Source organism: Anopheles stephensi, chromosome 2 (assembly GCF_013141755.1).
Source record: "Anopheles stephensi strain Indian chromosome 2, UCI_ANSTEP_V1.0, whole genome shotgun sequence".
NCBI classification, from domain to species: domain Eukaryota; kingdom Metazoa; phylum Arthropoda; class Insecta; order Diptera; family Culicidae; genus Anopheles; species Anopheles stephensi.
This window is the reverse complement of record NC_050202.1, coordinates 27,306,276-27,330,359: the sequence shown is the minus strand read 5'-3', so window position 1 is coordinate 27,330,359 and position 24,084 is coordinate 27,306,276. Positions and strand designations below refer to the sequence as shown.

The window sequence follows — 24,084 nt, the reverse complement described above, 5'->3', positions numbered from 1 at the left end:
AGGGAAGGGATGTATTTTAATTTAAATCTTTTTTGTTATATTCTGTGTTGTAATTAAACTTATTATGGAAAATTCAGTTAAATCTACAACCGGGACGTAGAATGTTTCTTACCGATTTTAATATTATTTTAAATAATTAACGAATTTCTTAATATATCTCCCATGCACAGTTCAAAATGGGTCAAACAGTAGATTTATTCCTCTATTGTAAAGAATAATCATGCGGTATGATAAACTACTGCCCTGCTCAGCATTATCAATCTTCCAAATAAGTCGAACGATCGGATGCATTTTGCTTTCGGTCTGCTATCCGCGAACCGAACTGTAAAGCACGTTTCCGTAACATACATGCTTGAGTCAAACCGAGTTGATAGGCACACAATCGCAACATAAGTTTGTCGCCAATCCCCGGCCCCAACGGATGGTAACACCGTTGGTAAGCTTTCAATGAACGAACCAACGCGATGAAATCTTCTTGCAGATAAGGAGCTCTAGGTGTCACGCCATTGTCACTTATCACTCGATCATCCCGTGCCAAGTTCCTGCTTGGCAAGCGCCTCCAATCTAAATTTAATTCCTCTTCCAGCGCTGCATACGCTTTGCGGTATGAATCTTCCGGTGGTGCACCAGAGCTGTTTCGTTCGAATGCAGCCTTGTGTCTAGTGTATCCCCCAAACAGCTCGTCGGCACCAGATCCCAACAATAGAACCTGCAGTAGGAAGTGGAAGTATTCAATTAGATACAACTATTTCGCACTGTCTGCATAACGTACACGACAAGTACTGCTGTAAGATGCACCGTTTTTCTGTCCAGTTCCATTCGAAGCAAACCATAGCGCAGCGCCCAACGATTCGTCCAAAACATTCCGTAGAGGAAACACGAGATTGGCAATAGTGTTTCTCTTCTCGTTCAATTCGCTCCGTGTAACATTTATCTCTACAAACTGCCATGTCCTGCGGGATCGTGATAATGAACCCGATTAGTTGATGGTTTTTAGTTTGAGTTGCGAATATAATTACCGATTTGGCCGTAAACGGCGCAACTCGTCCAGAGAAGCGTGTCCAGTCACTCGATCAGGTACGTTCCAGTCAATTTGTGGCAGCTTTACATTCGAACGGTTTACCTTTTCAAACGCGACATTTAACAGCTCGATCGGACAGTTGGGCGGTACGAATTCGTCTGCCAACAGAGCTAGAATTGTACAGTCTATACCTCCTGAAAATAATACGCCGATTTTGGCATGGGAACAAGCTTCTTGCGTTTCTAAACACATTTTACAGTGCTGTCTGGTGTTGACAATGCGCTCCGAGACTGATTCGCGCAAAGTACAAAGTAATTGATTGCACAAATTTTTAATTTCAGGGTGCCGGAGGAGACGGTCAAAAATGTCTCCTTCCGTGGATGATTCATTTGCAAGCAGGGTATGAAAATTGAAATGGTGCTAAAAAGGAATGTACATATTTAGTAATGGTGAACAACTGCTGCTTCTGTAAGCATATCGGTTGAAAGCCGTACCTGAAAACTATCCATTTGCACTGGATAATCTTTTAATTGAACATTGGGTCGAATCGTTATTTTATTGCAGAAAATCTGCTCTAGCTGCGTACAATCATCCGTCCAAGGAAGGAGGGTAACCGAATCCGGTTCGCTTGCCATATCTAAATCGATAAAGTAAACTCCATTCGGTGGAAGTTCGTGGACGATACTGGAAGCAGCGTTTCCTGAGACGATAAGCAGGGGATTTTAATAAAAATTCTATAAACAGCAGTATATTGCCAGCGCACAACTTTACCACCAGCACTTGAAATGAAGACATTTCCGTTGCGAGTTCTCCCGAAGAGCAAAGAATTTCTACCAACAGCATCACGAGCGAAGTAAAGACGGTTTTCTTCCTTCCTTAGAAAAATTACACTGTACGGACCACGCAGGCAAGCGAAGAGATGGAACAGATCGGCCTCGTTGCGGCAGGACTCTATTCTTTCTAGGAGCCATAATGTATCGCTCTTGCTCACGTCTTCCCTAGGCTGGAATACGTCCCCATTGAATACCAGCACCGTTTGATCAGTTTCGATAGGTTGTGCGCACAGCGATGCTCCCTGATGCCATAGGACAGATCCGTAAAAGAGTACCCTCGATTCATGCCACACTGTGGACTCATGGTTGGGGCCCCGGTTTTTCAGAACGTTTCTACACGATTGCAACTAAAAAAAATCGACGAGCGTGATTAATTTAAGCGCTACACTCGACCGCACTGCTGCACCTACTGTTTCTTCACCATCAGCGGAGTTGTTGGTAAGGCAGATGTAGCAAAATATTCCACACATCGTAGAGGGCCGGCCGGATTTGGGCACACGCGCTCACATTCCATTTGTTTACGTTTGTTTGCACACCTTCCCCGTTCGTCGACTCGATCAAGAAATGTCGAGTTTCAAAACAATCGACGAACTCGATGCACTGTCAATCGCTTGCGCATTTTCCGATGAGCCACCCTGTATCTGTCAAACTGAGGGCCGCATTTGTTTTGAAAAGGAGTCCCACGTGAAACCGGCGTGGTATCGTAGTAATTCAACGAATTTACGCATTTACCGGGCAAAATGGTAAAAAAGAAGATAGATAACCGTATCCGCGTGATGATCGAAAATGGGGTGAAGCTGGGCCATCGCACGATGTTCGTCATCGTTGGCAACAAAGCTCGCGATCAGGTGCCCATTCTGTACGACATCCTGACCAAGGCATCGGTTAAGGCACGGCCGCCGGTGCTGTGGTGCTACAAGAATAAGGATGAAGCCATCTCCAAGTAACTAGAGCATCGGTTAATCGTTGAGCGCACAATAGCTAACGACCTCTCCCTTTCAGCCATGGTAAAAAGCGAGCGAAGAAGATCCAGGCCGGCAAGATCGACATCAACGAGTCGGATTTGTTCGACGCGTTTCGTGTAGCTACCACCATCCATGGCAGGTACTACAAGGACACGCATACCATCCTTGGCAAAACGTACGGTGTGTGTGTATTGCAAGATTTCGAAGCCCTCACACCCAACCTTTTGGCACGGACGATCGAAACGGTGGAAGGCGGTGGCTTGATCATTTTGCTGCTCAAAACGATCTCCTCCCTGAAGCAGCTCTACACCATGAGCATGGACGTGCACAAACGCTACCGCACGGAAGCACACCAGAACGTGACGTGTCGCTTCAACGAGCGCCTGATTCTTTCGCTAGCCGACTGCTCTCGGTGTCTGTTGGTGAACGATGATCTAACCGTGCTCCCGCTATCATCCCGCACGGCCGATGTGAAACCGATCGACGTTGCCGCCATTGAGCACGATCAAAGCGAGCAGCTGGCCGAGCTGAAGGAAAGTCTGTCCGATGCGCCACCGGCGGGACCGTTGGTGAATCTGTGCCGTACGTACGACCAGGCGAAAGCCGTGGCCCAATTCATCGATGCGCTAGCGGAAAAGCAGCTGAAACCGCCAACGTCGCTGACTGCGGGCCGTGGTCGTGGAAAGTCGGCCGCCATGGGTCTCGCGATTGCCGGTTCGATTGCGTTCGGGTACGTCAATGTGTACGTAACTTCGCCATCGCCGGAAAATTTGATCACTCTGTTCGAGTTCATACTGAAAGGGTTCGACGTGCTCGAGTACCAGGAGCACACCGACTACACGATCATACGCTCGACGAATCCGAACTTTAACAAAGCGATCATACGCATCAATGTGACACGCAACAACCGGCAAACGATCCAGTACATTTCCCCGTCGGACGCACATCTGCTGAATGCGGCTGATCTGTTGATTATCGACGAAGCGGCCGCCATCCCGCTACCGATGGTGAAAGCCATGCTCGGTTCGTACCTGGTGTTTATGGCCTCTACTATCAACGGGTATGAAGGAACAGGACGATCGCTTAGCTTGAAGCTGCTATCGCAACTACAAAAGGAAAACAATGCGCCACTGCCGGTGAGTGAATGAGAAATAGCTTACTTTTCGTACAGCCTATTATTATGTTTTTTCCTTTTTGTTGTCCTCAGATTACGCTGGAAGAATCCATCCGCTACAGTCCCGGTGATCCCGTCGAAACGTGGCTTACATCGCTGCTGTGTCTTGATGCTAAGATTGTGCAGAATTTAAATTCCGGCTGCCCACCGCCGGACGAGTGTCAGCTGTATTACGTGAACAGAGACGCCCTGTTTTCCTACCACCGAGCGGCCGAAACGTTTCTGCAGCGCATCGTTTCGATTTGCGTATCGTCGCACTACAAAAACAGTCCGAACGATTTGCAGATGATGAGCGATGCACCGGCCCATCATTTGTTCTGCCTTTTGGGTCCGATTGTGAAGAAAAATCAGCTGCCCGAAATACTGGTCGTGATTCAGGTGTGCCTCGAGGGAGAAATTTCCTCACAAACGGTGCAGAACTCGCTTGTGCGAGGCATGAAAGCTTCGGGCGATTTAATCCCGTGGAACATAACGGAACAGTTTGGTGATCATGAGTTTCCAAAGCTGTCCGGGGCGCGTATCGTGCGCATTGCAACGCATCCAAACTATCAGCGGGTAAGTAGGCGGATTGCGTTGCTTTCAGGAGCAGGAAAATTGGCTAATGGTCACTATTTTTCTTTCTCTCTCCAGATGGGCTACGGAAAGCGTGCACTGAACCAGTTGAAACTTTACTACGAAGGAAGATTTCCGATCGACACATCGAACGGTTTCGACGATGAGCAGGAAAACGACGATGATGGCATCGAAACGATCGATGATGAGGAAGTTGATTTGCTGAAAGAGGTGATAGCACCGAGGAAAAAAATTCCCACACTGCTCAAATCGCTCTCCGAGCGCAGACCCGAAATGCTCGACTACCTGGGCACTTCGTTCGGTCTAACGGGCGAGCTGTTGCGCTTTTGGAAGAGCCAAAAGTTTGTGCCCGTGTACCTAAGCCAGAAGGAAAATGAACTTACCGGAGAGCACTCGTGCATCATGCTCTGTCCGATCAGCTCCAGCGTCGAGCGAGTTGAGACGAACGAATGGCTGAACCACTACTTTGCCGATTTCCGTCGGCGCGTTCTGAAATTGCTCGGCAAGGCATTCAACAAGTTTCCTACCAGTATGGCACTTTCTTTGCTGGAAAATAAGGCGGTTAAGGTGGAGGGCAAAGGTAAGAGATGCGTTAGTGTGCGTTAGCTGCTAACGAGAGCGCTCACCTAATTCGTTTCCTATTGCAGCCTTAACGCAAACCACCATCGACGAAATGTTTCTCCCGCACGACGTACAGCGATTGGAGATGTACATCAACAACCAGGTGGAGTACAAACTGATCTGGGATCTGACGACGGATCTGGCGTCGCTGTACTTTCAAGACAAGATGGCCGGTTCCCACCTCGAAACGCTTCACAAAGCGATACTGCTGGGTTGCGGGCTGCAGCACAAGTCCATCGACGGTATGATGGAAGAGTTGAACATGCCCAGCAATCAGGTGCTGGCAAAGTTTTACGACTGCATGAAAAAGCTTACCAACTACATACTGCGCACGATGGAGCGCACGATCGAGGGCGGTATGACAAAGGCGAGCGAGCTGAACATGGGACAGCATTTGGTTCCGTTGCCGCAGAGCCTCAACGAAGAGCTGGCGGAAGATGTTAGAACGCTGAAAAAGCAGCAGAAGCAGGAGTTGACCAAGCTGAAGAAACTTAACCTTGAGCAGTACGCAATCAAGGGAACGGACGAAGAATGGAGCAAAGTGCTAGCGGCCAGCAAATCGACGATAGTCTCCATCAAAAGGTAGTAATTGGGAACGGTTGTTGGTTAACGGTATGCATAACTCTCTCTCTCTCTCTATCTCGGTTTTTCCTTCTTTACAGTGGTGAAAAGCGTCTTAATGAGTCTGTCGACGATTCCAACATGTCGTCCGGTGCGGGTGATGATGGTACGCGCCCGCAAAAGAAGAAAGCCAAATTCGGCAAGAAGCAAAAGGCGCGCAATAGTATGGTTTAGGAAAGCTATATAATGCTAATCTACAGCGTTCGAAACAGCTACATACTGTAAGGGAAATATATTGCTAGATTTAAATTCAATTTAGTGGGCTTTTAGCTAAACATGGTGCAGAGAAAGAAAAACGTCAATGCTTAGCTAGCATGTTTGTAACATTTATTGACAAGGAAATAAATAAAGCAAAAAGCAGGATAATTGTCAACAGTACCCCTACACAGGAAAAACAAGAAAACAATTCTTCCCTACAACATAGCCTTATCCTCGGATCGTATGCATGCATGGCTCTGTGTGTGAGCTTACGTATTACACATATCAGTTGCTAGTTGAATGTGACAATTCTTCTAGTAAGGCGAACAAATCAACAAAAGAACTTGACCTATTAGGCTTAACAAACCAATAAGCAAATCTAGCCACAGGTAGCTACGCGTACACTGTGTTGTGGTTGGAAAATGGAAATGGTGGTGTTTGGATGGTTGTGTGTTTGGTTTTAACCATATCTTACACATCAGTTAACGTGTGTTGCCTCTGCGCAATACTAATTGAGTTCTACTGTTCGTACGTGGTACCCCTGTTACACATGTGCTGCTGCTATGTTTCGTTTATTTGTCTGTTGCATTACTCATACATCATTTGCTCATTAAAACATTCTATATTGCGTTCTTCCCGATCAGAGTTTGTATCATATCGTGTGTGGGTGAGTATGTAGTTTTAAATTTTTATTTAGAGTGTCGGTGTTGAACGAGAAATGTTGCGCACTGTACGCGTTGTTGCTGTATATCAATGTTGCCCTTTTCGCCACAGTTACAGTTTAATATTACGTTAGTGTAGGATAGATCAAGAGTAACAATAGAGTTCATGTTTAACAATAAACCGGCCCCACCGTCCCCGGTTTCGTTCGCGGGCGGAATTTATGTAACTTTGTTTTGTTTAAATTCAATTAGAGCATCGGTCTGAAACGGTTATCGGCTTTGAGAGTAGTATCAGTAATTAAAACATTCAATGCAACATTGAAGAGCAAATCATTTGCTAGTTGGAAGGAAACAGAAAGGAAACATTATATGAAATAAATCCCAGAGCATTAAACTATCCAGCGTAACGCACAGTTGACCCTCCCGGCTGCAAACAACAGCACCCTTTTTGAACGATAAAATATTAACAGCAATACAGTGATGAACTCGTACAGGAAGAAATACTCAAGGAAATTGCAACTGATTCTGCTAAATACTAATCGATTATCGGTGCTAACTATTTAGCTTAACATTGTACATACACCCTATCCTCTTTCCATTTCATACACAGTTGCGCCACGCTCTATCTGACTGTAGGGTTTGTTTTATAATAACAGCACGCAAGTAGTACACGAACGTGTTCCGACGTGACCGTCAGTAGCTGCGAAAGTACTCCTAACAACTGCTTACTGTCTACAGTTCCGCCGCGTTGCCGATTCGATTCACGTGAGTCCGTTACTAGTCCCGAAGAAGCTACCCCATTCGCTACGTGTTCGATTATAATAGATATATATATATATGTATAGTGTACGAGGACTTGCGAGGGGAATTTAGTTTAATTTTATATGGATCCACCTTTTTGGTATAACATTATCCTTTCGATAAGCATCCTCAATATGGGTATTGTCTGCGGTATGTTGCAATCCTAGCTGTTGTGATCATCATCATTACTGTTCGGTTCAATATCCTCACAATCAAGTGCATGAGCGTAGAGTACACACACGCACCTCGGTTGAATAATTTAAATGTATGGTGTCGTATTGTTTTACTTCATCATTGTAACACTCCACCCGCTATCGGTCAGTCACATTCTGCTGCGCTTACTTTCAATCTATAGTTTTGCGATGCTAAAGATGCGGGGTCGCCCAACGCGTTAGGTCGATCAAGCTAAGAAAACAAAGGTCAGATACATATATACGGGAGCTAAATTATGTTTAAAAGCTTTCGGAATAAAAACAACAACATCATCATAAACGCTTGCCCTCTAACTCTGCCTACTAATGAGGTGTGGTTCGAACTGCGAATCCTGTGGGTTGTACGACGTCAACAGCCCAATTATTGGTTTAGGGTTTTCCCATGTTCAATTGCCTGCCCCATCATTTCATTCGTTTAATACTCGTAATGCATCTCTAAGGACTCTCATCGCTTCACTACTACTTTTAGTTTGTTTTCCTTTCCCTATTACCGTTCTCGCGAATGGCTTGCGTGACTCGTTGAAAATTCGTACACGTCTGGGAGCAAATTTAGATTAGTACAGTGAATGAACAATCGGTTCACGGTCCGGCAGCTGCCGCACCTTCATCGAACCGTCGGCACCGCACGAAAACAGGCGCCCTCCCTGATCGATTTGCAGCTGGGTAACGCCTTGACCGATGTGCTTGAAAAAGCTGCTCCGGGCATGCTCTCCCATGAAGCTGTACAGCTGGGTATGCACCGACAGGCCCCAAACCTTTCGTGTGTTTGTAAGCGTGGTGAAATCGTTCAACAACGAAAAAGAAGTGTTTAGTTTAGCTAGCTGTATATAGCTTGATATCAGTTTTAATGCGACCTTACCTTAATATCACCATCAGCCGAGCCGGTTACAAACTGTTCCTCGTTCGGATCGATGGCCAAACATTTGATTGGATGTTCATGTGCCTGTAAGCAAAACAAGAATGTGAGAATTAACTATAACAATATAACAAATTGGCGCTGTATTTATGTACCTGGAACCGATGTCTCAGGATACGTTGGCGAACATCGAAAATGCTCACATCGCCTTTCTTGCCGGCCGAAATAAGCAGCTGGTGCTGCGGAGCATACGCTAGACTAGATGCACCTTGATCATGGCATGTAAAGGCTAGAAATGGGGGGTAAAAGCATAAGCAAACCTCCTTCACCGGTGTGGTGCGCAGAAAACCCAACACTTACCAGCTACCAGAGCTTTCTTCTGTGGTAAAAGCGTATCCCATATAGCTACGTTTTTGCTTTCCGAACTGTGACCAGCTGTAGAACGAGGAGGGAGGTTAATAAAGCATTTAAAAAACGGCTTTTTTGTTGAATAATCAAATAAAAGGAACTCTAACCTGTTGCCACCAAACTGCACGATCCGAGAAACACGAAATCTGTGATTCCTTTATTATGGCATTGATACGTCTGTGGGGGAAAATGGAACAGAATCAAAATGCCGAATTTGATAGCATATCCTGTTGGTCTACGTTTTAGCATATACTTACGAAGAACGGTCGATTGTTTTGGCTTGCTAGGCCCACCTGCCACAGGCTCAGGTTACCGTCGCCATCGGCAATGCCAAACTTGTTGCCGTGCTGCGAAAACCGACAGCGAGTCACCTTGGCAAACGTGCCCGGTGAGCGGGGTGTGCAGACCACCTGCTGATGGCCCCACTCCCACATCTGCACCGAACCGTCCTGTCCGCCGGTAAGGTACAGTGGCATCAGCGGATGTGCACTCATACGTTTAATGTTATCAACTTTATGCTTCAGCACCTGAGGTTTGGAAATTGCGGAAGTGGTAAAAAGGGGTAAAGAGTGTTAACATTGTCCCGTACGCAAAAACTATTTGCTTGTAAATGATACTTGACGATAACGTGCGAAGGTTACGATAAAACACAACAATTGGACAACAGCAAACAAAACACAAGTTTTCCGCTTCAATGTATGAAGCTTAGATAATTATATTTTTTTTACATGTAATGCAATGATATTTTTTATCAAAGTAAAAGAAAATATGCAAAAAAAAGAAAGAAAATGTGTTCAATGCATGATCATAAATAACATACATGAAAAGGCTAAGGCTAAGATGCCCTCCCCCACTCACGGCACTCACTTTTCGCTGCTGAGTTACTTTAAATTTAGGTAAAAGTTAAGTAAAAGTGTTAAAAATTGGGCTAAAGTCTTAATAGATGCCCTTCCCCCTCCCCCACTCACGGACACTCATTTTTGCAACTGAGTTACCCAAAATGGTATATTTTTCAGACTTTTTACTGTAAGTATTTATTTATTTATTATTTTTAATTATTATAAATAATTATTACAAAGATTTCTCACATTTTTGCTTAACTTTTACCTAAATTTAAGGTAACTCAGTAGCGAAAAGTGAGTGCCGTGAGTGGGGGGGGGGACATCTATTCAGACTTTAGTCAAATTATTATTACAACAATTTTTGACACTTTTGCTTAATTTTGACTTAAATTTAAGGTAACTCAGTAGCGAAAAGTGAGTGCCGTGAGTGGGGGGGGGGGGCATCTATTCAGAATTTGACAAAAATTGTTGTAATAATAATTTATAATAATTATAAATAATAAATAAATAAATAATTACAGCAAAAAGTCTGAAAAAAATACACTTTGGCGTATCTCACTTGCAAACATGCACATGCAAACCCCGTGAGTGGGGGGCATTTATTCAGGCTTTAGCCTATTTTTCAGACTTTATACTGTAAGTGTTTTATTATTTATTATTTTTAATTATTATAAATAATTATTACAACGATTTCTCACATTTTTGCTTAACTTTTAACCTTAATTTAAGGTAACTCAGTAGCGAAAAGTGAGTGCCCGTGAGTGCGGGGCATCTATTCAGACTTTAGCCAAAAATTGTTGTAATAATAATTTATAATAATAATAATTGTTAAGAAATAAATAATTAGTGCAAAAAGTCTGAAAAAGATACCTTTTTGCGTAACTCGGTTGCAAACATGAGTGCCCGTGAGTGGGGGGCATTTATTCAGGCTTTAGCCTATTTTTCAGACTTTTTACTATAATTATTTATATATTTATTATTTATAATTATTTTAAATAGATATTACAACAATTTTTAACAATACGGCGTCATGCCGTAATACTGGAATTATAAATAAATAAATACAACAATTTTTAAAATTTTTGCTTAACTTTTACCTTAATTTAAGGTAACTCAGTAGCGAAAAGTGAGTACCCATGAGTGGGGGGTTGATGTATTCAGACTTTAGCCAAAAATTGTTGTAATAATAATTTATAATAATTATAAATAATAAATAAATAATTATAGCAAACAGTCTGAAAAAGATACACTTTGGCGTAACTCACTAGCAATAGTGAGTGCCCATGAGTGGGGGGTTGATCTATTCAGACTTTAGCCAAAAATTGTTGTAATAATAATTTATAATAATTATAGATAATAAATAAATAAGCAATTAGAGCAAAAAGTCTGAAAAAGATACCCTTTTGCGTATCTCACTTGCAAACATGAGTGCCCGTGAGTGGGGGGCATTTATACAGGCTTTAGCCTATTTTTCAGACTTTTTACTGTAAGTATTTTATTATTTATTATTTTTAATTATTATAAATCATTAGTACAGCGATTTCTCACATGTTTGCTTAACTTTTAACCTAAATTTGAGGTAACTCAGTAGCGAAAAGTGAGTGCCCGTGAGTGCGGGGCATCTATCCAGACTTTAGCCAAAAAATGTTGTTATAATAATTTATAATAATAATTATTAAGAAATAAATAATTAAAGCAAAAAGTCTGAAAAAGATACCTTTTTGCGTAACTCGATTGCAAAAAATGAGTGCCCGTGAGTGGGGGGCATAGATTCAGGCTTTAGCCAATTTTTCAGACTTTTTACTGTAAGTATTTTATTATTTATTATTTTTAATTATTATAAATCATTATTACAACGATTTCTCACATGTTTGCTTAACTTTTAACCTTAATTTAAGGTAACTCAGTAGCGAAAAGTGAGTGCCCGTGAAATAGTTTATGATGAACAAAAAAAAAAAAGAAACAACGACCCAATATATAAAAGCAATCTATTCGCTATAATAATCACCTAAACGTGAAGCTATTTGTAACAGGGTAAAGCAACAACGAACAAACAATGTGCGAGTTTGGCAAAACAAAAAAAAAAATCGACTTGCCGCAAGGAATAAATACCAAAAAGAAAAGAAAAAAGGGAACAGCAAATCGTTCGTTTAAGAAAATAGCTCTACTAAAAAATGGTATATACTTTAGGTAAAGAATGTACCGGTTTCAGTAAATGTTTGGAACGATCGATAACCAGCTTGCAGAACCGCGGACACTGACTACCGGGGAATGTGGCTCCTTTGATCTGCACGCATTGCATCGTGCGACCAAACCGATCGAGTAGTAATGTGGTGGCCAGCAGTGTGATTCGAGTGGATGGTTAGTTGCGAAACATTTGCCCACGGTATGCCAATTTTTCCATTTATGAATGAGGGATGTTTTATTGCCCGTAGAAAGCCGAGCAACAAATCCGCGAAAGGGCAGAATAGAATAAGAAGGGAGAGAAAATTTGTATTGTTTTAGGCGTATTGTTTTAGGTTTTAATTGCTAATTTATCTGACTATTGAAAGAAAAAAAAAATCAGAATTCACATCGGTCGATCCACAATACGGAATGTTGTTCTGCTAAGCATTTACTTCATTTGCTTATTTTGTGTGATAAAACGCATGTTTTTAAAGGAGTTTTCTGTGGCAAAACAGTGTTAGGTAAAGAACAACAAAAACAAATGCTGTAAGGACGAGACGAGACGTGGTTAAGAGCAGGACGAAAAACAGAAAGCTACTGTTATCCATAAACCCCCACGTGGTATGTAAAAATAATTTGTACATGTTTCGATGCTTTGCTTCTTATTAAACGCGCACACACACACGCACACGAGCACTGTAGCGACAATAACTTGCACACAGTGGTACACGTTAGACAAATTTCCAACATTCGCCTCCCCCCCACAGCATGATACATACCACGGAAGCTCCACGTCCTGATTGTCCTGCAATGCCAGGCTGGGGACTCGACGGTGCACCATAGTTCTGAGCGCTGCTGATGTTTTGGTTAAGCAGATGTCTGAAAGAGATCGTTGCAGAGAGTACATTATTCAACCAGCCATTCCCCGAGGGATTCGGTGGTGTTTGCTAGCGCTTACTTATCGGTAGCAGTTTGAATGACGAGAAAGCTGCTCGATGCAAGCGATTCAATGTCCTTGGACAGATTCATAATGTCCATCTCGCACTCGTCCTCCATCCAGTTGGGCGACTCGAGCAGCAGCGATATATCCATCTCCTGCACCTCCCTGGGTGTTGCGAGCGCCAGCAGGCCCGGATTTACCAGGTTGAGACAGAAGGCCGATATTTGCTCCTGGTCCTTGTGTATAATTCGCACCGGTTCGGGAATGTTTGGATTGTGCGGCTGGTGGTGAGTAGTGCCGGCTGCGCTGCCGCCATTGTGCTCGTAACCGAGAGGCGTGCCGGCATCATTGATCGAGGCAGAAGCCGATCCTGCTGCACCTACGGCAGATTCGAACGGCGCGTTGGCGGACGATTTTTTCTTGCCAAACACGGCACGTATGAAAATTTCCTGCACGGACTCAATGCGCACCAGATAGTTCCACAGTCGTCTAGCCGGTGCTGATGCCGATAAGCATGGGCTGAAGGGCGTATTGGAACGTTCCAGCAGCGATCGATACTTGTGAATGGCAGGACCCTTCGCTTCGGATTCAATGAAGCAGCCTGGGAAAACGGAACGAGAAAGGGGGTGAAACATGTCTTACTATTGGGTCCTACTACTCCACGTATGCTGGGTATGGGGACTTGTTCGTTTTCTCCATTGGCCTGACGACCTCTCTGGCTTGATGAGACTTGATGATACATCGCAGTTGGATAGGGGATTTGAACCCCGCCGGTCGACTCGACCACCGATTGCAGCAAGTAACATACCTGGAATGTAATCTACTGAAGCGGGCCCACGATTTTCCAACTCCTCCTTTAGCAAGTCCTGCCACGATGATAGTGTCCGCAGTATGCCGTGCACTAACGGACTGCTGACAGGAAGTTCTAAAGCACAAAAAAGGGAGTGAATTTTTGTTGGACTTAAAAAAAAAGCCCCCGCAAGACGCGGCTAGCACCTACCCTGCATTTCGATCCCAGCGATAGCAATAAACGATTGCAGCTGATTTTGTGCCACCCGTATCAAGGCGTAGCGCATAATACACCAGGAGTACGAATTGGGATTCGAGTGCTCGGTATTCTCCAGCCGATGCTTTCTGACGGCGGCCGACACTTGCGATGCTTTTGGGTCGTTGTTGAGCGGATCGTTAAACACGTCCTCATCGTCGTCCTCGTCGTCTAGATCGGACACGGCCGAATCGGCCGAATCGTACTCTTCCTCGTCCGCTCCCAATCCCTTCGGGATCGGTTTGGTGAGAAAGTACGAAACCATGGACATTTCCGGCGGTACAAACTGTTCCCGGTACGTAGGTTTGTCTTCCTTCATGCTCGACGCACCCTGCGGACCAGCGAACGGTCCGAGCAGCTTCATGTTCAGCTTCACACGGTGCTTCGTCAGCGAGGTGACCGCACCCCAAACGCTGCCTTCCGCACCGGTGACCGTCTCGCCGCCCGCCGCCTCCAGCGCTTCCTGCTGCATCTGTGCCTGCACCGCTTGCGCCGTTTGTGCGTGCGACGTAGCCTTGCGCAACAACTTCTTTACACCACCGCCGAACAACGTCGACCAGGAGCTGTCGGAGAAGTTTTGCCCGGCCAGGCGATACAGTATGTGGCTGTCGCAGGTGGTGAGGGCGTACACGAACAGCGCCATATAGCCCGCCACGAACGATTCGCACAGCAGCACATTCAGCCGCGGTGTATCTTCGTCCTTTTCGCGTGCCAGCAGCGCCCGGAGATTGGTTACGCCGGGCCATTTGGATGGGGGTGTGCTGACGGCCAGCGGTTCATCGGTCGAGTACTTGCGGCGCCGCTGGTGCGCGGCTGCGTTCGCCATCAGATGCGTGCTCTGGCAGCTCGCGTTCAGCTTTGCAATCGTCTCCATGCCGGGACTGTGGCAACCCTGGCTGCCACCGTCGATCGACGACGACGACTGCTTCACGCTGAACGTATCCGAGTCGCACAGGGATTGATAGATGCAGGCCGACAGTGCCACCGCCAGATCGCGCAGGACGAAGATACCGCTCGGGAACGTGTACGCACGGTTCATGTGTGGCGGCGTGCGCATGTTAACCATCGTCTGCAGCATATCGTGCGTGTGCGACTGCAGATAGCGCAACGGGTCGGCGATCACGGTTTTGTTGCCCGCCACGCAGGCACTCAGCAGTGGCAACGTAGTCGGGAACGGCAGCGGACTCAGCAGCTGTTGCTGCGTTTTCTCCTGCTGCAGCTCTTGCAGCAGCAGCACCAATTCCATCCGCACGGACGCCAAACCACCGCCACTAGCGCCGTGCAGGGAGCAGTAGCTTAGCAACGTTCGGAGCAGCGTTTCGTTAGCCTTCAGCCATCGTTTGCGCTTTGCCGCTCGCTGGACTTTTGCTTCGAAATCTTGCTTCTCCTGTATGAGGATCTCGTGCAGTGTAGGCTTATCGTGGGGGAATTTATTCGCCAGCACGGGCGTATCGCGATCCATGCCCGCTTCCGCCGCCGTTGTATCCTCGATGGCGGTGTTCTCCGAGTCGCCCGTACTGTAGTTGCACAGCTGTTTCAATGCTTCCACCTCGCGCTCCAACCACACGTACAGTTGATACCGTAACTGGCCACCGTCCACTTCGAAGCCCGTGGCAAGCGTCGACAGCTCCTCCATCAGAATCTTCAAGCAGGCAATGAACTTTAGCTGCTGTGCCATTATGTCCAGACTGCCACCACCACCACCACCACCACCAGCAGATCCGTCGTCTTCTAGTGCCGTTTCATTCTCCTTGCTGAGCGGGAGACTTTCGGGTTCCGGTTTTTTCTTTAGCTGTATACCGCCATCATCATCGCTGCTTTCATCCTCGCCCGCCCCACCATCATCTTCCCAGACAATCTTAAACTCATCGTCGCCACCATTCAGCTGCGAGGACACCGGTGCGCCCCAGTCCATGGCTGTGCTGTTACCCAAGCTGCTGCCCCACTCGAACGACGCGGCCGTTTCTTTGCCACTGGTTTGACTACTGCTCCAATCTAATGTGCCCGTCGCAATAAGCGTACTTTGCTCCTGCACCTTTCCATCCGGTCCACTGGCGGGACTCTGCGCGTTGCTCGTCTCCTGCTCGATTACCTTCGTCGGCAGTTTGCTCAACACCTCCAGCGCCAACGCTGGGCAACCGGCCTTAAAGTGTGCGTGGGCAGTGGTAAAGTAAAGCTGCCGCTCCAGCGGTGTTATCGAGTCCTCCAGCTGAATCTGTTTGTCCGTCGCTAGCGCGCTGGACGCGGTGCTGGTATCGGCACCGCCGTAACTAAAGCCGGCAATCACGACCTGTGCCCGCTTCTTGTCCTGCGCCGACGAGGCAATGTGCTGCCTTATGAGCAGTGGGTGCGTGCGCAAGTACACGTAAAAGTTGAACACGTTCGGGTTGGTTGAGTGGCCGGCGTCATGATGGGATGCATGGCCCAGGGCGGCACTTTCGTCATCGAACAGCGGATGCATGCTACCGATCTGGCTGTCCAACAGCGTGCTCAAGCTGCCGGTGTAGTCCTTCAATATCCACAGCGCCATCGAGCGCAGGAACGGATCCGGATGCGCACGGCTAAGGTCCTGATTTTCGCCGTTCTTATCGCAACCCAGCACCTCCTCGTACAGCAGCTTTTTGAAGCTGGGTGGCGTAGGATCATGCTCGCCTTCATATAATCTGGTAATAACAAGCGCCAGCTGCAAATCTTCTAACTTTGTCAAACAAACCTCCAGTGCGTCGTTGAGCGAGTTTGCAAGGAGAAAGAATGCGACGGCGTGCTCGAACCGTTGCTTCCCGAGCAGCGCGAACGCATTCTTCAGCGCCGCCTTTCGCCAGCGATCCTCGGTGAAGTTGTTTGCGAAGAACTGTGTCATCTTTTCGTCCCTTTTCGACCGGAACAGTCCCCAAACGACGGACTTTTTCTTCATCGCCATGTAGTAGATGGCAGCATCCAGCGGATCCTGATTCGCTTGGAACGAGGCCTTCGCCAGCCGTTCGATGCATTGGCGAAGTAAGTTGTTGTTGCGCAGCCACCACCCCACACCGAGCTCCTTCAGCACGTGCCACTTGGGCTGCCCTTTCACGTACGACGGTATCAGATTGAGCAGCTCTTCCTCGCTCTCCGAATGGAACGCCCACACGATGTTGGACGTGCCGACACCTTGCCTCTGGAACGAATGGCGCTGCGAAATTGGCAGGCAGCGCAGCAAATAGTTGTAGTGCTTCATTGCCAGCAAAAAGCGAAGCCCACAGTCGTCCAGCGAATCGGTGGACACGCTTTCCGTGTTCGGTACACCGGTCAAATTTTCCTTCGCAATCGCTGTTTTGGCTGCGTCGATGGCGAACCGTTCCGCGAAATCGATGTTGCACGTCGACACCGTGTCGGCCAGCGCAAGCAGATGCATCTGATCCAACGACGACAGGCCGGGCAGATGGGTGTGCGTCAGCAGTCGCGAAAGCAGTTGCCCCTGGCGGGGGCCAAAATGCGACAGGTAATGTTTTTCGGGAAGCGAGGACCGCCGATCGGTGTGTCGGTTCATCTCACCACCGCCACTCTCATCGTCCAGCAAATCGTCAAGCGATTCGTCCGCCGTGTTGCTTTCGAACAGTTCATTGTAATCCTGCAAACATTGGAGAGGAAGAATAAGTTATTATGCCTCCGCTGCGCTGCGCTGGCCAGTACCTACCTTAACTTCATCGTTTTGCTGCAAATTACTGCTAGTCGATTCCTTGTCTGCCGCCAGCAGGGTCCACAATGGTAGCGGAGGAATGGATGTGATCTCCGCATAGTCAAGCGTTAGCTCCTCTGGAATCTGTTCCGGGGGTTTTAACGGTAGGTTTAGCTTTAATGGTGTTATTACGAACAGGTGAAATACCTTTCACATTTTTCTCTTTACGTGAACGCGTGTCAAACTAATATATCGTGCTGCTTTTTAGGACGTTACATCTACTACCTCTAATCAGATTTCAACTTTGCTTCTACATAAAAGAGGATGGGAATCTTATGGCAACCAGTTTATCCTACTATGGCTAGCTAAAACATTAGTGACACATTTGGATGGCAACTCGTGAGCTCTAAATTCATCCCGGAAAGCATGTGGTTTAATACAAATATACGTACAAATTGTTTTTAAATCACTTTAAATCCAAACAAACGGCAGATGAAATCACTACCACTCATAGGAAGGAAGGAACAAGAATCATAGACCACACAGAGAACAAAAATACGTAGAGTTAGGATAAGGTTAAAACCCAACAGTAATAGTGATAAAGTGATGATAGCTAAACCGAATGATATAAACATAAGTGCATGTTTACATCGGGTGAACATATCGTAACGGAAGATAAGTCTGCTGCACATTACAGCCAGCTTCACAACTATTGATAAAGTCAGTTAAGAGAGCAGGGCAGGGCTATTCTTACACTTACACTTTGCAACTTAACACAGAAACTCGTATAGAAGAAAGATTCACGTATTGAAGGCTCATTTTATAGGAAACACTTGCGAAGTAAGGTTCATTTGCATGTAGCGCAAATAAGGGCATTGTACAAACATCCACAAACACATTCAGATAGGAAATGGAAAATACCTTTTCCGAAACGAAACACTTTGCTCGGAAATACAAATAAATAGGCAAACCGGTTTTTGAACGCTACGAATACATTCGTCTGCAAATGAAAACATTCCAAAGTACGTATAGGGGAAAAGAGCTTTACCAATACCCATACCACGTGGTAGAAGGATAAAAGGTATGTATATGTATATATCAAAAGCGCCACGTTTAAACCACGGAAAATAAAGAACCATCCGTATTACATATATATATATTAATCTGAGCAGCCGAAACAGTAGAAATGTGTGAGAGAGTAAAAGGGTTAAATAAATGAAAAACCGCACCTGTGTCGTCGATCCTCTTGGTTCAAGAGGACTAACGGTGCCTGCCGGACAGCTAATGGAAAGAGTGCGAGTTCTAGACCAACCACGCTGGAAACACACATATAAAACAAATAAAGAAAAGATAATGGAAACATGTGAAACGTGATAGAGTAGTAGTAGATAGGAAGCGAGTTCGTGCGATGGAACAGAAAAAATGCATTTGGAATAGTATAGGTGGGTAGAGTGGAACAAACTTTGATGAAATGAGTTGTGCTGTGCTTTGTATCGTGTGTATAGTCTCGCTAGAGTATGTAAATCAAGAGTGAGCGAACCAAGCAGTCGAAATGATCTACCATCTCAAATGCGTGAACGATCGAACGATCGATCCATGCCCATGGTGAGAAGAAGCGCTGGATGCAGATAGTAATAGTATGAAGCACGATCATTGGTGCAAATGATCCGAAAGCAGGATGCATCCTACGCGTTGGCGTTCAAGAAAATGCTGCCTGCTACCTACTATATTACTATCGTGAGCTGCTCGATCGAACGAAATGAGGATGAGACGGATGATACGTTGCGCACTAGCAGATTAGCAACACAAGGTAAATATTAGCGACATACACAAACACACACGCACACGCTGTTCCGTCGGTGGGTGCCAAGTATCTGTCAAGTGCCACTCTGCTTCACCCTATCGCGGAACAACAGTGAGATGGAATATGAGATCGGCGCTTTTGCCGCAAGCAGTGCCGATAATGCGATCTAATTGGGAATTTTTGGGGGGGGGGGGGGGGAAGTGAGGGGGCTGGGAAAGCTGGGGTGCGTCAGTCAGCCAAGCATACCTGTCGGTTGAGACTTTCCTCGTCTCCTCCACAGCCGCGCACAGTGTACGAACCGCTGATGCAACGGACCAGATGCGCCAGGATCGCTTTAACCCAGCGTATTTTGCCCGAGTTCAGCAGTTCCATCAGCTGTTTGGGATGGTACTGTGGAAGCACCGGGCACGCGATGCGCGAAGCCTCGAACAATCCGTAATCGGTCATGTAATCGTGCTGGCCGGGGGATGGCTGCTGATCGGCAGCGGCCGAACCCGCCACGGAACCAATCTGTCCGGTGCTGGCCGCACCGAGCGGCTTCTTTTTCTTTGCGTCCGCTGTCGACAGCATCTGGTTCAGGTTGATGGAGCTGACGCGCGATAGCACCGGCATGGACGATACATTCGCCAGCCGGCGCTGGCTGCTGTCCTGTGCCATGGAGCGAAGATCCTCATCCTTTAGGTTGCGCGTATCGTACATGTCGTCGATGTCGAGCTGATGGTTCACGTTGTACAGACTATTGCTCTGCGGTTTCCACTGCGAGTACACGTGCATCTCGGAGTCCATTCCCGCCACGAATATGCCGTCCCGTACCCAGGAGATCTGCATCGGTAGGGGCGGTAACCCGTCCGCCGTGGTAAGCTCTATCTGGCGCAGCTTCATCCACCGAATTTCGTCGTTAAAATGTGGCTGTGCTAACGAGCTCGCTTTCCGTAGCAGTGGACGGTTCGTGGATTGCGATTCCTTCATCGCTTTCATGTTGGACTGGGCCAAATCACTGCACACGGGGGTGAACAGCAGGATTTTACTGCCGACGGCCACGGTCAGAATGTGCGAACCATCCTCCTTCGATACCCAGTCCAGCTGTACCAGATGCTTTTGCGTGATCGGGCACGTATTGCCATGCTCGGTGATGCTCTTGCGCAGTGACTGCAGGGTGCTGAAGCTGGGCACGGCCAACAAGCCCGTCCCGGGCTTGGCGAGTGCCTCGGGTGTTACATCGCCATTCACCGAGCGCGGTGACCTGGCGTCGTCGTGCGAGAGCGTATGCAACACTTGATTGAGCCGTTGCTTTTTCTGCAGCGTACGCGTGTCGTACAGGTAGCTTAGATCCAAGTTATGATCCGCCTGTATGCGTGGCAGGTGGATGTTTTTCAGGTGTATCGTATCTTCCAGCACCCACTCACTGCCACCGGTCGACTCGCACTCGTAAATGGCCACACTCAGGTTCACGAACCGTGTCTCGGGATCGATGCTCTTGGTCGGTCGCGTAAACGACTTGCCGTACTTGTACGCACATGCAATCCGTCCCGAATACGCTGCACTAATGTGCAACAGCTGTCCATTCACGTCAATTGTCGATTCTTGGTCCTTGCGGATCATTTCCCACTCGCACCACTCGTACCGCGGAACCTGATTTGTTCCATCCTCACCGCCAGCCCCTCCATTGCCTTCCTTGCGCTGAATGTTTTTACACTTCCAAAAACGCACCGTTGAATCGGAACAAGCCGTCACGATTATGTACGGCGCAAAGCAGGCAGGGTAGATCGAGGACGAGCTCAGATGGCCAGCGGCTGGAGCCGCATGGATGACATCCACACCGTCCGGAAGTGGCAGCTCCTGGGTGCACACTTTTGTCGTGGAAATGTTAACGTGTGAAGCATGATCCAGCGGTGTTCGATTGTGGCCCGCACTCTTAGGTATATCGTCCGGCACTACCGAGGGGCGGTGTAGGTTTTCCGGATCGTCTAAATCCTGCACCAGATTGCTGTCGGGTACGTACATCATACTGCTGCTCATCTCATCGGAGGCAGCAGGCTGCGACGCGATAACGATACGCCACATGTGCAACGTGGTGCCGTTTTGCGTACGTTCCAATACCACCAGATAGAATGGTTGCTCGAATTGGGCGTTGCGCTGCAGATCGACCATCGCTCCCATACCACCGTCCATCAGCCCAATCGTAGGTTTTAGGTCCGGATTTAAACCATCCACATCGATGCTGGAACTGTTTCCGGGTTGAGCGGTGCCGGACACACCAAACGGATCGATCGTCGGTTCCGTCCGCTCGCCCGTAATCAGCTGTTCCTGAAACACGTGCAGAAACTGTGTGTTTTGCCAATCGTGTGTAGCATCAGCGATCGCATCCAGCTGAATAATGCACCCGGGCCGGGCGGTGGACTGTTGTGACACAATCTTGATCTTGTCGTGTAGTATCGGTGGCAACAGTCCGGCATTTTCCGACGATTCGGTTGACAACGACATCAGCGAATCCATCCTTCGACACCGTCGTTCGGAGCTGGATATTTCCGCCAGCAGCGTACGCGCGTCAATCACTGCCTGATACACCCGCAAACATTCGCCGTCGCTGGCAACGAAGCAGGCCGACGGTGAGTTGCTTAGATTGCCCAGTGTCGTGCTCGGCAGCAGGGTCGGTATCCAAGCAACGTTGCTGAACGCAGAAATTTCCGGCGAATTGATGCGCGCCAACTCGCTGACACCTCCCGACTGTGACAGCGGTCCAACTGCATCCACCCGCCACAATATCAGCTCAGAGCAAAAGCCTGACGGTGCACACACATCCTTCGAGTGGTGCATTCCCGCGGAACGGTGCTCGCCACCGCTAGCGGGCTGTGCCGTGTCACCTGTCGCCGGTATATCCGGTATGTTGTGGTGGGACGTTGTCAGCAGCAGTGGTAGTACCGGGTGGCAGGTAATATCATTCACGCGGAACCGATGTCCGGAGGCACGTGACGCGTGCCCGATGCTAAGCACTTGGGAAAACTTGCTGCGATCCGCAAATGTTAACTGCCACAAGTTAAGCGTTCCGTTCGAATGCTTCGTTACCATCGAGATGGTGGGCGAGGGCGGTGCGGTTAAAATATCGCCCTGCTCCAGCGGTGCACCGTCCGCTCCTGCATGATCCTTTTTCGATGCAGCATGATCACCGGTCGCATCACCGCCATGATCTTCCATTTCCGCATTGCTCGCCTGCTCGGCATTATCCTCCTCGTTAGCCTCATTTTCCTCCATTACGCTGGGTAGGGAAGTGACACAATCGCTAACGACATCCAGCTGGCCGGCACTGTTTGGTCCACCCGCAGTACAGGATGATTTGGGACCGCGCATAATCATATCACGGAATCCAAGATTTCCGCCGGTATTGTAGAGCGCAACGGTGGTTGACATCGACATTGCATCACCGAGCGGGAAAGCGGACGGGATTCGCGTGGAGAACGAAACCTGCGCCTGGCGGAACGATCCGGGATGATATTCATCCAACCACTCCACCACCCAGATCAGGTAACTACCGTCAATTGGGTGAATTGAAAACAGCAAATCCGGGCTGTGCTGCCAGTCACGCAGCAAGCAGTCGATCTTCATGTCCAGCGAATCCGTTACGTGCAAGTTTCCGTCATTCGCCAAAGAATTGATGGAAGTAGTGTTCGAGAGCGAATGGTGGCTCGGCAACCCGACATGCGATCCCGCACCAATCGAATGCGACCGGTGCTGCGAGTGTAACGGTGGATGTTCCTCACTGCTGTTGCTATCCTCCTGCGAGAGTGTGCTTCTCAGCTGCCCTTTACGATGGTGTTCGGTGATGGTACCCTCCTCCATTACCAGACTTCCGCCCGGGTCGTTCGCACCAACGCCTCCGCCACCTTCACTGTTGCTCCCGGAGGCATTTTGCATTTCCTCCTTTTCGATCACTTTGCGCGTCATTTCCTGTAAGATCCCTTCGGCTTGCAACGTAAAGTGCATCTCCTTGTTGTTCAACCAATGCAGTATAAAGTTGGGCTGAGTGGAAGGGTCGGTCGTATGCATCGACGGCACCAGCGGTATATCCGTCTCGGCGTTAATCGACGCCGCGAGATGAAAGTGCAGCCCGGACCGCATGCCAGTGCCGTGGTAACCGTACGAATGGAAATCATGCACACTGTATGTCGATGGCAGCGTTGGAATCGGTGCATTGCCGAACCCAGCACTCGCTCCTGGCCCTCCAAAGCCCGGACCCATGCCGTTCAATCCATTCGCCCCTCCTGTGCCGCTATGTTTCGCGTGCCGACGAATGTGAAAGCATGTCTTCATGTGCTTCAAGCGCTGCATGAACCTATGCTTGTGGCGATGGGTGCGAAACTTTGGGTTCTGGGATGCCAACGGATCGAACTGGTTCATGTTCACTAACCCATCCTCCGGCAACACGGTTTCCACCCAAATTCGGCAGATGTTGTCCAGGCACGATGTTACCAACATGTTTGACACTGAACCCTTTGGCATGTACTTGCTCGTCTTCCGCCACGACAGATGCGTAACGGCGCGCGGATGGGCAACGTACACGAAGCCATAGCTAGCTTCCGGCGCACCAACGAAGCTTTGCGATTGCGACTGATCGAAGCTCTTGTTTGGGAACAGCGCTAAAAAGGGGAATAGATTAATTTTACCAGCATGCTCGAGCATCATAGCTAAA

General features: G+C 47.8%; 4 protein-coding genes across 6 annotated transcripts in view; 2 read left to right on the top strand and 2 right to left on the bottom strand.

The window, feature by feature from the left end:
- Nucleotides 1–148: 148 nt before the first annotated feature.
- Nucleotides 149–2,424, bottom strand: LOC118506005 (asparagine synthetase domain-containing protein CG17486). Its single transcript, XM_036042590.1, has 6 exons — nucleotides 2,265–2,424; nucleotides 1,793–2,201; nucleotides 1,516–1,721; nucleotides 1,020–1,441; nucleotides 773–953; nucleotides 149–709 (listed from the first exon to the last, which is right to left on the bottom strand). Exons 1-6 carry the CDS (start codon nucleotides 2,322–2,324, stop codon nucleotides 257–259), a joined length of 1,731 nt encoding a protein of 576 aa, XP_035898483.1. The 5' UTR covers nucleotides 2,325–2,424; the 3' UTR covers nucleotides 149–256.
- A 67-nt stretch (nucleotides 2,425–2,491) lies between these two features.
- Nucleotides 2,492–6,168, top strand: LOC118506004 (RNA cytidine acetyltransferase). Its single transcript, XM_036042589.1, has 6 exons — nucleotides 2,492–2,797; nucleotides 2,857–3,955; nucleotides 4,027–4,548; nucleotides 4,624–5,146; nucleotides 5,214–5,769; nucleotides 5,850–6,168. The coding sequence occupies exons 1-6, from the start codon at nucleotides 2,595–2,597 to the stop codon at nucleotides 5,980–5,982; spliced, it is 3,036 nt and encodes a 1,011-aa protein (XP_035898482.1). The 5' UTR covers nucleotides 2,492–2,594; the 3' UTR covers nucleotides 5,983–6,168.
- Nucleotides 6,114–24,084, bottom strand: part of LOC118506002 (dmX-like protein 2) — a 20,226-nt gene continuing 2,255 nt past the window's right edge. Inside the window, exons 5-18 of one of the 3 annotated variants that reach the window (XM_036042583.1) lie at nucleotides 19,644–24,031; nucleotides 18,823–18,909; nucleotides 17,612–17,737; nucleotides 13,894–17,545; nucleotides 13,702–13,818; nucleotides 12,912–13,494; nucleotides 12,733–12,832; nucleotides 11,991–12,074; nucleotides 9,203–9,472; nucleotides 9,053–9,122; nucleotides 8,898–8,972; nucleotides 8,693–8,826; nucleotides 8,541–8,624; nucleotides 6,114–8,436 (exon numbers count right to left, since the gene is read on the bottom strand). In XM_036042583.1, coding sequence (XP_035898476.1) covers nucleotides 8,236–8,436; nucleotides 8,541–8,624; nucleotides 8,693–8,826; nucleotides 8,898–8,972; nucleotides 9,053–9,122; nucleotides 9,203–9,472; nucleotides 11,991–12,074; nucleotides 12,733–12,832; nucleotides 12,912–13,494; nucleotides 13,702–13,818; nucleotides 13,894–17,545; nucleotides 17,612–17,737; nucleotides 18,823–18,909; nucleotides 19,644–24,031 — 9,971 coding nt within the window. In that variant the 3' untranslated portion in view covers nucleotides 6,114–8,235. The remainder of the gene's footprint in view (nucleotides 8,437–8,540; nucleotides 8,625–8,692; nucleotides 8,827–8,897; nucleotides 8,973–9,052; nucleotides 9,123–9,202; nucleotides 9,473–11,990; nucleotides 12,075–12,732; nucleotides 12,833–12,911; nucleotides 13,495–13,701; nucleotides 13,819–13,893; nucleotides 17,546–17,611; nucleotides 17,738–18,822; nucleotides 18,910–19,643; nucleotides 24,032–24,084) is intronic. The other 2 variants (XM_036042586.1, XM_036042584.1) reach the window with 2 other exon arrangements.
- Nucleotides 19,071–24,084, top strand: part of LOC118506003 — a 25,379-nt gene continuing 20,365 nt past the window's right edge. The window contains exon 1 of the mRNA XM_036042587.1: nucleotides 19,071–19,403. Coding sequence (XP_035898480.1) covers nucleotides 19,256–19,403 — 148 coding nt within the window. The 5' untranslated portion in view covers nucleotides 19,071–19,255. The remainder of the gene's footprint in view (nucleotides 19,404–24,084) is intronic.